Source organism: Phoenix dactylifera, chromosome 8 (genome assembly GCF_051530095.1).
Source record: "Phoenix dactylifera cultivar Ajwa chromosome 8, Ajwa_hap1_PhDact_Kaust_v1.1, whole genome shotgun sequence".
Lineage (NCBI taxonomy): Eukaryota > Viridiplantae > Streptophyta > Magnoliopsida > Arecales > Arecaceae > Phoenix > Phoenix dactylifera.
Genome location: NC_143197.1, coordinates 27923260 through 27936831, shown reverse-complemented (window position 1 = coordinate 27936831; position 13572 = coordinate 27923260). Strand labels below are relative to the sequence as shown.

Here is a 13572-nt window from a genome sequence, read left to right as displayed (position 1 = left end):
GCATTTTTGGTGTTTGGATGCATAACTTCATAGAGGGTTGTTCTTAACAGGGTGGGAATGATGCTGAAAATTTATGCTTTTAGAACCTCCTCCAAATTTAGGATGCAAATCTTCATTCCTCCTTGTCCTTAAAACATCTGTTTTGTTTTTGCCAGCCTTAAAAATAAGTATTATGTTTGCCCTTGACTAACCATGTCAACATATTTAAGACATCTAATTAATTATTTTAAAAAGCATTTTATGCAGGAAAAAATTTAGATTAGGACCCTTGATTGAGAAATCTGACTGCTCCAACCAAGTGTGTTACATTAATGATGCCGTAAAGAAGAGTTGTCTAAAGAAGAATAAAAATAATATTTTAATGCCTCCAAATGGTTGAGTCAAATATATTTCATTCTTTTTCTTGTAAAAGATGGGGACGGCGCCTCATAGAATTTTATTAATGCATCTCAAATAAGTACATTTCCGAGTATATGATAAATTGGGAGGTAAATGAGTTACGTCATAAGAGAATTTGAGAAGCCCTCAGCACCTTTCCCTGCCGACCAGTAGTCAGCAGGTCAGATTTCCTCCTCAGTAAATGTGAGAAATGTGATCACAATGAGCAGGAATTAATCCATGAATCTTCACACATCTTGCAATAGAGGATGAGTAGACTGTTACTCCAACTTGAAGTCTTTAATCCAAGATATGATATTTCGATAGATGATGTATTGTGATATTCTTTCAGAGCATTCAATCCCTCCCAAAGAGCTCAGAGTTCAGCTTGTGGGTCTGCACAGAGAGGTATTCAATAAAAACATGCCCTTCATGGTCTCAAAACTTGGAATTAGTGACTGCCCCATCGAAGTTAACTGCACCAATGAGAGTGGGTACTCACAGATTAAAAGAATGCACAGGTGGTCTTTTGAGAGACTTCATCAGGCGATGTTAGCTTTCCTTCAAACAATCTTTCATACTTTCTGCTCCAAATAAGGATACCAGCATTACCTAAAGCTCTGTGCTAAAGATGGTGATAGTTCATCAAAAGATTGTGTTGAGAGTGGGATGTGCAGTTGCACTACAAGCGATCTACCGAACAACTTCACCAGCACAGCAATTGAACAAGAAAAGGGAAGCAAAACCAGCTTCCCATCTGAATTCTGTTTTCAAATTTCAGCTGGCTCTACGGGTTGCTCTTTTAAACAATTTTATTCACACACACACACACACACACACACACACACACACACACACAGAGAGAGAGAGAGAGAGAGAGAGAAGTTATTTTTATTAAAGAAAAGAAGCCAACTTCTTAAGAGTTGACGGTTGAAACAGTCCATTTAGACTTTAATCTCCGTTTGGGTGCCTGATAGATTGGCTTATGACCTCTACGCCCTCGACAGGTCGCTTAAGTTTTCGTGTTCTTTTTGGGTGAAATAGCCGCCTAGCCTCGCCGACAACTTTGACGATGACTCGGGGCATGTTGGGTTGTTCTTAAAAATAGTTTAAGAAGGTTGTTGGGATTTGTGGCCGTGATCTAAACGTATCCAACCCTTTTAGAGGTCAGCTTTCAGAGGTTTAATTGTCAATGTCACCTTGTTTACTGGCATTGAGACGGCTTGTTCGCATGTTCCACTTAAACTTGAACAAAAATAACATGGGCAGGCACCATATAATATTTTTATAGGAAGGTACTCTTATTTTGTCATATTTCTTCAACACTCATGTTAAAAAAATATATATCTAAAAATCAAATAGAAGTCCGTCAATTTCATAATATTAAAAAAATAAATATAAAATAATTAATTATTTAATATGTATTATCTGGTCATATAGTACGTATCATTAAAAAGTATATTCTGAAAATCTATGTATCGATTTATTTAAAAATGTGTATTGGGTCTCTGCTCAGTGTGTACCAGATAAGCTTGCAATATATATCAGAAAGTCGATGAGTATGTATCACCAATCATATAATGTGTATTGGTGAATATGATATTTTAGAAATATATATTGATTTGTTTGGAAATATGTATTGATAAATATCATGTTTTAGAAGTTATATATCGATTTAGCTAAATATGTGTATTAATTTGCTAAATAACTAATTTGTTTGATGTGTATTATTTAGATATATAATATGTACTATAATTTTTTTATTCTTTTTAATCACATAACTATAACTCCGTCAGTAGAAAGAATTTACGATTTTGGTTTTTTTTTTTTTTTGAGATGCGCACTAAAAAAATTGACAAAATAGAAAATCTGTCTCTCTCTTCTTCTCTTTTTTTTTAATCTCTGGCGCCTGCCTCAATATGACTTTTGGTCATTAAACTTCCCACAATTTCTTTATATTCATTCTAAACGAAATGAAAAAGTAAAATTACTTCCCAGCCCCTGTTTATCCTTCCATTTAATGTTCAGGGCCTGCTGACCAAAACATATACAGCAAGAGTATGTAAGATAAGTGTACACCACACACACATGAATGATATGTATGTATGTATGTATAGATCAATATACATGTATGACACACAGACCAAGAATTAAAAGGTAAAAGTATGTAAGATAAGTGTACACACACATGTATGATATGTATGTATAGATCAACATGCATGTATGATACACAGACCAAGAATTAAAAGTAAAGAAAGAGTTGGGGAATAGCTGTCGCATGGTAGTCCAACAAAGTGACGTGAAGTGATTTATTCCCCTTAACTCGTATGTCAACATTCCAAAGGCTTTCGTCTCCTACCTTGTTTGTTTTGGTAGAGGAGACTACTATTTCAAAGAAGAAAACATGTAGCTAATGGCTGAGATCATATTTTTCATTCCAACTCTGGCTCCTGAGATGGCTCTGACTGGTTAAACAGAAGGGATAATGAGAATTTGATACACCCCCTATTTGCTTCATTTCATTTTGTGAAGGAGAAGCATCAAGAGTAATACTAATACGGTGCTTGCAAACAGGCACTTCAAAGGCAATGCTGGATAGCTTGTATGCTAGTTAAACAGTACATTCTTAGCTATACTTTACCTAAACTATACTAGACACCCACTTGAACTATGTTAAACTGAAAAAAGCCACATCACTTATGAGATATATTAGACCTAACACTGATGAGAAGCTGTATTAGATCTAGCACAAATCATGTAAACTCACACAAACTAACATGCAAACCAACCCTGCCGCTAACTTATGCTAATCTTGGAGACACCATCAGATTTGAACTCGACACCTTGCTGCTTCATTGGCTTTATGAAATACCAGTATAAGCAACGATAGTTTTGGATGTGCTACCATACTCAGCCCCACAGATGAGATCAGGATAGGCGAAGATGGCAGCCTTACCTTATAAATTCAAAAATTTATGTGAGGATGTTATTTCATTTTCCTAAGACTGCTAGCTAGAAAGCTGGATGCATCTCATTAAGAATCTCTTACAAAATTGCAAGTCATTCCAGTAATAGATTAACCAGCTGGGCTCCGAAACATGAAAAGCAAAATCAGATAAAAATTAAAACATAAAGGCAACAATACTGGGCATGGGCATGAGGCAGTCCACCAGTAGTGCAAATATTACAGTGATTTGAGAATTGGGAAGCAGAATGTAAAATAATAACCAAATACAGTGTACAGAGACCTAAAGATCCCCCACCTCTTCTAAGCTTTGATTTTATATTCCCAAGCTCTACAGTGTTGTTGGACCACAAATATACCCTGGCCAGCTTGTCAATGATGCCATCTAAGATAAACATCCAATATGCTTGTTTCTTTGTAATATTAAGCTTCTGGCATTGTCTAAAGTCTAGAGTAATATTTCCATGTTTGTTTCTCTTTATTATTAAATTTCTAGATACATCTGCTCGTTATCCCATCCTCATTTTTCTTCTAAGTTCATCTGGATTTTGCTTACAAGAAGCAGGTTACAAAGCAATTTGGTAGCGTTTCAAATAATCACCTCTTCTTTTGTCTAAAATTTGTTAAAAAGCCTGGTTACTAATGTGCTTCAGAAGAAAAAAAAAGCACATTGTGATTTTATTTCGAAGAACCGACTCATGTTCGCCCCAAAAGAATCCTCCTAGAAGTGAAGCTATGATTTAGAAAATACCTTAGATGTTGAAAAGGAGATATCAAGTTTAGGTAAAATATGAATCTTAGGGTTTTCCAAAATCTTCACTATTTTTTTCTTCTCTTCATCATGCTTATAACAATCAAGAGTTCTAAATGAAAAATTGTAAGTTTCAAAAATTTAGAATTGAAAAAAGACAGAAATACAACCCCTCTATAAGGATGAAGAAATACGTGTATGGAAACCTGCAAAATCATAAATTTTGTAATTTTGCTCTTTCTTAAGTGGCGTTAGGCTGTAGTAATGAAAATTTATAAAAATCTTAGCAATTATGGAATCAGAGACTGCTTCCAAATTTGTCATTTTGCTTTCCTATCATCTTATAGTTATTCCCAAATTTGAACTTTCTCCTTTCAAAATTTAGGAAAAGTCCACTTTATTTTTGTTTTTGCAGAAATAAGATATGTTGTCCTTTCTTGCAAAGAGGCGGTTTTGAACTTAAAATGAATGCACACGTTTAGTTTATAAATGCAAAAGTGCTGGTTTACAAGTGGATCCGCATGCAAAGAAATGTTCTCACAGTAGCAGTTATGAGGACATGGGTAAAATGATCCAATAAAGTTCAAAATTGCATAGCAAAGGATGAAAATTTCGTGGCAGTTTCTTGCAAAATTCTATTCTTGCGATGGACAAAAACTTTCTGGAAAACCTTAAATTCTAACTCTAAACATTTTTGAATCAAATAAAGGAGAATAATAAATGTATCATGATTTGGAATTTTTTAAAAAACTTAACAGTGTTTCAAGAAAATTGCAACCAAAGCTTTTTCCCCCCTCTTTTCTTTCTAATTTTGGTCTATACCTATCACAGCTTTTGAAAAAGTGAGTTGATAGAACATACTTACAACTTACAAGAATCGACTGCAACGATCTTAAACCAGAAACGAAGACATGAGCATATCACAGAGGCACCAGATAGTGAGAAAAGAATAATATCTCATCTTTATTAGAACGCTGCATCTAAATACATTTACCAAATAAATAATCAAAACAGTTCCAGACCAGGCATAGTAAGAAACACCATCTCCTGCATGATGTGTCTACACAACAATTCAAACTTCACCCTGCATGACCATGCTACCATTGACACAGAAAAAAAGAATGTGTGATCTGATCTTAAATAAACGCCAAGCCCAGAACCCAACCAATATCACAGAAAATCATCCTCTTGGCCGGCACTTGAGCAAAAGAACATGGCAATGCTTGTGCACGCATTCTGTACATATCAAATATTTGAAAGAAAATCCTCATTTTGTTCCTCACAGACCAGCCAAGAAAGGACACCAGTTTGGTACTCATTCTATGCAACAACTCAAGCAACATATTCATTCTCAAGAACTGGTTGTGTCCGTGTCCCTAAGGCCACTGGTGCCTGAGTGTTTCCAACCCTTGCCATTTGTAATGCTTCTCCCACATCAGCATGCCGTTCCATATCTGCCATCTTTCTTTCTTGTCTGTAACGAAAGATCCATGCCACAAGCAATGCCAAGAGAACCAAAGCAATGAACCCGCCAACGACAGCACCGACAATCTTCCACACCTTAGACTTATTACCCTTAGCGTGACCAGGCCTTGGTGCAGGAGGAGGAGCAATGCTGCTGGCATTAACCACAATAGAGAAGTGACCCTGTTGGGATGTTGAACAAACATTGCTTGACACTAATTCTCTGAACACTGGCAAGCCAACCAAATTGAAATACACACATCTGGCACTCAGCCCAGCTGGCACTGGTCTTGCATCCGTGAAATTAATCAATATGGGCGATTTTGAAACAACAACAGTTAATTCTGGCAAGTTGGTGGCAGACAGATTTGCTGCATCATAAGCAAGAAGGCCGAGCACAGGAGTTAAGTGAGTGTAGCCAGGAAGGTTGTAGTAAGTAGAGGACCAGTTACCCAGATTTTGGTAAACCAGGACAAGCCTTTTGACATATGGCCGCACGATGACTCCAGTGGGGATTTGGAATTCCTTGTACCCCGGAACTCCCTTTCTACGTAAGCTCCCACTCCTGAGCCTTAATGCTGCTATCTTGATGCCAGTAATATTGGATGGGACTTGACCATCATAGGGTCTTCCAGTGTGGGGATGAACAAAAGCCCGGTAAGCATAGTCCTGAAGGAGTGCATCCAGTGATCTTGCAGGTGTCATGGAACCTCCGCTCGATTGGGCCTTATATTGGTACGCCGATAGAATCCCAATGAGCACAAGAATGATCATGAAATGCTGAATGGACTCCATGGATGCTTTAAGATTTCTGAAGACTGTTTCAATTGATAACCTTAGCCAATCTCCGATGGTTGTACATGGTTTAAAATATAATGCCCCAAATCCCTCTTTCTATCAATTTTTTTTTTCGTTTTTCTGAGGGACTGGGGCAAAACAAGAGGACCTCAGAACTGATTCAGAGACTATAACATGCTCCTACCCTCCTCATTTCTAAGGCCTTGAAATGGCAATGCACGAAGCCAAAAGGTGGAAGAAATGCTTTAAAATTACTCAAGAATTACTTCAGAAACTGAAAACTAGAGGAAACCCAACAAAGCTTCCAACTTCTAAAGCCAGGGACTCGTTCTCTAGTAATTCATAAGAATTCATCAAAGAAACAGTAGAGATAATGCGCAGAAACTAAACTTTATCCGAAGTACCTGAATCCCGCTCAATCGAAACCCTAGCACCGTCCAGACTGATTCTGTCTGTAGCAATGCCTCAGAATTTGGAGCCTCGTCCACCTAAATCTCCACGAAACCTCCGAAAAATCGAGCAGAAACCCCAATTCCTTGACCAAAATCTCTCTCTTCGAAACCCTCTAACTCAAAACCCAATAGCTTTCAGAAATCCAGTCCCTGTCGCTGTTCCAGCCTCACCAATGTCGGCAAATCGAGACCCCTATCAGCTTAAATTCAACTCCGGCCGCGTGAATTCCAAAATAATAATAATAATAATCAAATCCGTCCCCCTACCCAAAAAAAAAACCCAATCACTTGGAAGCCGCAGCAATGTTCGCCTTGAAAGCCGATTTCCACGCATAAACCTCCGCAGATCTCACGCCACGGAGCGCAACGCAATCGCTTCCGGATCCAATCCCACGCTCTCGCGAGATCAAGGGCAGATCAGGGCCTTCCAAAACACTCTCTCTCTCCCAAAAGAAGTAAGGAAAAAAATGGAAATACGGAGAGGAGAAAGGGTGGGGGGGACGAAGAAATCACGAGGCGTTGCAGAATAAAAACACATATAAACCCCACTGGCATGACCGGATTCCAAAACTACCCCTAACCTTCACAAAACGCCCCCCCGTTTTCCCCTTTTTGTCGGACAGGGACGAAAGCGTCGCCGTCGCGCTTTAACGGCGGCTTGGCCTTTGCCTCGGGGGAATATTTATTCTCACCCCTTTTCGCAACGTCTATATTCGATCCGAGGCCCTTTTTCTGGACTCCTTCGAGAAACCTTTTTCGATCGAGGGGCCTTTTTATGAAATTCCCGATGGAGTTCTCCGTCTCAGTTGGACACTTGGACTTCGACCAAAAGGAGGAGACTACGTTGGAAATCGCAACTTGAACCCGTTCAAAGGACCAAAACCAGGAATAGCTGACGTGGAAAGATAAAAGTAAAAGGGTAGTATTGGAATTTAACTGAAGCCATCCCTCCCTTTCCCCTTCTTCCGCGTGCAATCCTCTCCTCGGATCCCCTTCGAATCCTCCCATCCCATCCCTCTTCCTCCTCTCTCTTCTGATAAAAAATCTCTTACCAAGTCCAGGTTCAGAGCTCCTTTGGTGCTGTCTATGGTAACGGTAGATATAGTTTATAAAGAGGGTCATCTCTTTTTTTTATTTCTTTTTTGATGCTATACTTTTTTGGACACTTTTTTGATGCTCACTGCAACATTTGCTCGCTGGGGATTTTAGACCCTTTTTCCTGTTATTCGAAGATGGGGTTCGAGAAGAGAGTGAAGAAAATAAACTAAGGTTAGGGGTGGAATGTGCGAACGCAGAGTCGGAAACCATGGGGTTTCTCTTCGAAGTCCCTCCCTCCCCTCAACGGGAAGCCTGGAAGAGAAATGAGGTTAAGGCGAGTAATTATGGCCCTGTTTTTTTTTTTTCTCGTTTAAGACGTCTTGTCGAGCTCATCGATACATCATCTCGCCAGGTAACAGGTAACTGTCCCGACTCACACGTCTCCGTCTCGTCTTTTGGGCCCAGCTCCAAGCGCTCGACTGCGTTGACGTCCGGATCTTAGAAGTCTCGATCACAGCCGTCCGATCACAATTGTATGGCTTATGGAAGGTGGGCCCACGAATCCAGCTCATCAATGGCCGCAGAACATAAATTTGACCCATGGAGACGAGGGGGTTGGAGCAAAAATCAGAGCGTGCTTTTTATTTTTATCATATTTCTTTTAGTATTTATTTTTTTTAAAAAAATTAAAAGTTAGAAAATTCTACCGTTAGTCGTTAATTTTTTTATTTAAAAATAATAATAACTAAAAAATCTCACACATTTTTTTTTCTTTTTCATCAAGTCTCTTCATCCTTTTTTTTTTTTTTTTTCTCGTCCAGTAGCTCTCGTATACATGAGATCTTTTATCTTCTTTTCAAATTTTTTTCTCTCCAAATTCATCTCACTTTTCTAAAATATTTGTATCTATAAATTCTTAGAAGGTAAAAAATAGTATGTATATAATATCATATATTAGACAAAGTTTGAAAATTGTGTTATATATATTGGTATTGATGAAACGTATATTTTAAAAATTATTTTTAATTTATCTGGAGATATGTATTAACTTACTAGATGATTAATTTGTTTGGTGTGTAGCTATATAATGTGTACTAGTAAAAAAATATGTTCTGAATATCTGTGTATTAATTTACTTAGAGTTGTATGTTGGATCACTACTGAGTGTACATAAAAAAATATACACTATGTGTCATGAAGTTGACGAGTGTGTATCATCTGACTATATATGTTCTGAAAATTATTTATTAATTTACTTAAAAGTATAATTTAGGTTGCTAAATGATTAATTTATTGATTGTGTATTATCTATCGCCTACCGTGTATTGGCAAACATCATATTCCGTAAGCTATATATCATATTTTTAGATATATGTATTGACTTGTTAGACGACTAATTTTTTTGGTGTATATCATTGAGCTATGTAGTGTATAGTGATAAAAAATATATTTTAAAAATTAAAAAATACTAAGTATGATTTTATTTTTTATTAATTTTTTAGTTACGAATCTGACTACTTTCGTCAATAGGAGAAGGTTTTTATTTTTAGATTTTTTTTAAAAGATAAGCGCGAGAGAAAATACGCTGAAATTGGAAGCCCGCCGCATATTTCTCCCTATGATTTTTGATGACCGTTTATCAGGGTTAAAAATGGAACATTTCCTTATATCTATTCATGCCGGATAATAAAAAGGTAATGGCTTTTTGAGAAATAATTGTTGCCAGCTCACGACTATTAAATTTCTATTCTTGATTTAATTTTTTTTGGGGGGAAGGGGGGGGAGCACCAGGAGTCGGGAGATGTGGTCCGCTGGGCCTTGTCGCCCCTATAATTTCTACAGTAGACCATCACGGGCGGGTCGCATTAAATCCCATCAATGAGGAAACGGGGACCATTCGATCACCGTGCCCGATTCCGTGTACGCGAAGGTCCATCTAATGGACGGTGGACCCATTTCCCTTTCCTTGTACCCGAAGGGAAGGGTCCAATCATTGGATGCTCGAGATATTTGCGACGTCACGGCGCCATCGTTTCCTATCTCAGCCCGAGAAAATTTTTTATGCGTGATTTCACGATTCGTGCCAGGGGAAAGGCGGACGGTGGATGTGATGGTCGCGTAAGAATTTGTATGGAGGGCGGTGGTTGGAATCGGGGGAAGGGATAGTGAGGATGACGTAAAAAGGCTGCAGCGCCTCGAGGATATCTTCGACGGCCTCCTGTCGCCACGTGGCGAGCGGGGCCACGCTTCGGGGGCGGCGGTCGTGTGGGCCCGGAGATGAGCTGGATGTCACTGTGGACAGAACTTTTTGAGGTGCGCGTCGTTCTGATGATCTAAGAATAGATTTTTGTTCTCTAAGAATGGGCTGCCTCTTTGTCTGATTGGGACACGTGTAATGTTTCTATAGGCTGGTGTTATTGCGATCTACTCCCTCGTGATGCTGGATGATTGGTAGAGAAAAGTTGGGCCCACATGCTGTGAGGATGGGCTCATGCTCTCGTGATGCCGTGAATTGCTTCTGAAAAGATAAAAAGAAGTAAAAATCTCTTAATTACATAACATATTTCGTTTTTTTATGAAAAAATAGATTTTAATCCTCCACTACTTACTCTCCCTTCATGGTTGGGACTTGGATGCTCTGAATTACTTATTAAAAAAATATAAAGAAATATAAATGTCTTAATAAGTGTGTAACGTGAGACTAAATATTACTAAAAGAAAATAAAAATACTATTTTTTGGACATCCAATTAATCATCTACTTTCTATTTGTATAGTTGGATTTTACTTCACAATAATGGATGATCAAAAGGGTCGTGATGTACTATAAACAGATTTATTTATTTATATAACCCAATATTTTGACCAGCTGGATCTATGTTGCATATTGCAACTATCCGATTTCCAAAATAACTATAATACATAGGGAATAGCATCATAATGATGTTATTTGAGTAATGTCTAAATTGCACCTCTAATTTATTGAAATCAATCATAAGTACCATAACTTTTATCTTATCTACATGTGCGTATTTTCATTTATTGCTATTTTTTTCAAAAATTTAAGACTTTCAATCATAAATAATGGTTTCAAAAATTTCTAAAAAGGATACGACACTCCAAAAAAATGGAAAATTGCCGACATATATATGCTGATGTTAGATAGAAGCATTGATAATTTTGGCTCCAGCGCCAAAATTTGATGATGCTTCTAAGTAGCGTCGGCAGGGATGAAACTAAGACGATGCTAATTAGCGTCGTCGAAAGCAAATAGTAAGACGACACTTATAAATGTTGTAGGACGCTAAGAATTTTTGGGTAGGAAAAAGAGCAGACGACGCTTAAAAGGAATCTTACACACCTCTGCCTCCATCCTCTAGGGATATTGCTGTTCCTGAGGAAGCGATCAATTATTTACTCTTCGTGCATAATTTCTTAAGATCGTTCAACATCCAATTATTTCTGAGTCCCTTTGGATTTGATGATTTTGTGGGGTCACTCAACTGCAATGTCCAGAATTCGTTAATGGATGCCATTTATGTCTCCCTCATGCGGGCTCTAAGGCGACATCTTCAAATGTTTCCGTCCGAGGGCTCAGATTTAGCCTCAAAATGCTTAAGGTGAGTATGCACTTCCTTTGTCTCCTTATTTATGAGTAACTACTTGTTAATCAAATTTCTAGTGGTTTGAACTTTGGAGGTTAAAAGATTTTTGTTCTTTTTCTTTTCCACATTATCCATGGACATCAAGATTGGACCTTGCTCGATGCATTAACTTGGCTAGTTTTCTCAATGGAGTATCTCTACACAATGGGATACATCCATAAAAGGCCTTAGTGGGAAGGGATTTAGTACTGTCCTTTCAGAAAGAGAATATTATGAGATTTTTGTGGCCATAAAACTCAAAATTATGCAAATATTATGCGATGATATCATAGATTCTGCACAGCTAAAACTTGAACTAAAAAAAATATAACGACGCTTTAAGTATTGTTATAAAATATAACTGGTGACGCGATTTAGCATTGCTATTAGACGATGCTTAAAAGCATTGCTAAATGCCGATACTAATAAGCGTCGGTAGTTAGTGACGCTTTGTTACGTCGGCATTTTTTTTTCGGCGCTCACATTGCCGACGCTTTTGCAACAATTTATAAAGCATCGCTAATAAAACTAACGGCGCTTATAAGCGTCGATATAAGCAATAAAAAGCTTCGACAATGTCTGATTTTTTTTGTAGTCGGAGTAGGTAATTATGCTATCTAGATCATATGCAATCAGTTCATAAAAATGTGCGTGGGTGTGTATAGTGTTGAATACAATGTTCTTATTATGATGCAAATTGATTACAAACTAATTGTAAGTATAAGCTAGACATAATGCCATAGGAGTAGATGGAGCTAATCTACAAAATTAAGGCTTAATATTATCAGCCAACGCCAAATGAACCAACTCATATGCTTAGTATTATTTTTGACACTCTTGTTGGAAACTAACACATACACATGTGAGTATGAACTTATGGAGGGACACCAGAACTAGTATTTGTGACACTCTTGTTGGAAACTAACACATACACATGTGAGTATGAACTTATGGAGGGACACCAGAACTAGTATTAGTAAATCAAAAAAAAAAGATAGAGAATTAATTTTACAACACAAAAATACCAACCAAAAATTTTATACAACTCACAGCCAAACTAGCCTTATTCATGTGCGTAAGGTTTGAATTATTTTTTTTTCTTAGTTGAATGATGCTTTGAGATATTATTGATAAACAAATCAATGCGGAAAATTAAAGTATTCTCAAATTGTTCTTAGATTGTTTGGTTCATTCATGAGTTATATATGACTACTTAAAAAAATATTAGTTAGAAACTAATGATACTATATTGTCAATTTGTTTTTTTCTCTTTACTATCATTTATTCTGTTCTCTCTTCTATACTTATTTTGAAATAAACAAGTATACAAATATTTTGCAAGTTTTTCTTATTTTTATTATTTTATTTGTTCTTTTTGTGTATTTTTTCCTGATCTTTTTCTGAATTTATTGGGTTCTTTTTTTTGAATTCTAATCTTTACCTCTAACCAAATTATAGTACACTGGATTTCCAACTGTGGATACAAAGTGCTCCCAAATGCCCATATGAGCTTTTTTTTTATGATGATACCTGCCCATAGGAGATTTACAAGTCACCATTTACTCATGCGCTGGTCAGTGCTGGAGATTCGTGCTAAATGCATAAGAATATAATCATGATAATATGATTACCAAGTCCACATATGGCTGGTTCAACTAGGAATGAAATTTGGGCTGGATTTCTCCCAAGCCAATCCGTTCCCAATCAGTAGGTTCAGGTTGGATGTGGGGTCAATAAATAGCTAACTTGGAGTGGGAGGTTGAGCATGCCGATCAAGTCCATTAAGTTTAGATTTGATTGGGATTAGGTCAAGCATGCTGACTTGATGTCAAGTTAGGTCAGGTCTGAGGTTTCATGTAGCTAAAAACAATCTTACTTTCTATTTTCCCCGCCCAACCAAAGTGAGCTCAAAACAATGTTTTTGCAAAAGAGCTAGCTTGAATTTGCCCAACCAAACATGCTTCAACCCAAATTGCATTTTTGTTGAAAATTTTGGAGATTGGTCAGGTTAAAATTTCAGTGGAGAGTGCCAACTAATTGAGTTGGTAAAGTCACTGGATATTGGTTATTAGCAACTTGGGTT

The 13572-nt window shown here is 37.3% G+C and overlaps 1 protein-coding gene across 1 annotated transcript; it reads right to left on the bottom strand.

The window, feature by feature from the left end:
* Positions 1-5033: 5033 nt before the first annotated feature.
* LOC103716691 (uncharacterized) lies at positions 5034-7424 on the bottom strand. The gene has a single exon (XM_008804794.6). It carries the CDS (start codon positions 6351-6353, stop codon positions 5427-5429), a length of 927 nt encoding a protein of 308 aa, XP_008803016.2. The 5' UTR covers positions 6354-7424; the 3' UTR covers positions 5034-5426.
* Positions 7425-13572: the final 6148 nt, after the last annotated feature.

Bases quoted from the DNA above. Each gene is read 5' to 3' on its own strand.
- LOC103716691 (XM_008804794.6), bottom strand. From the start codon at position 6,353: ATGGAGTCCATTCAGCATTTCATGATCATTCTTGTGCTCATTGGGATT.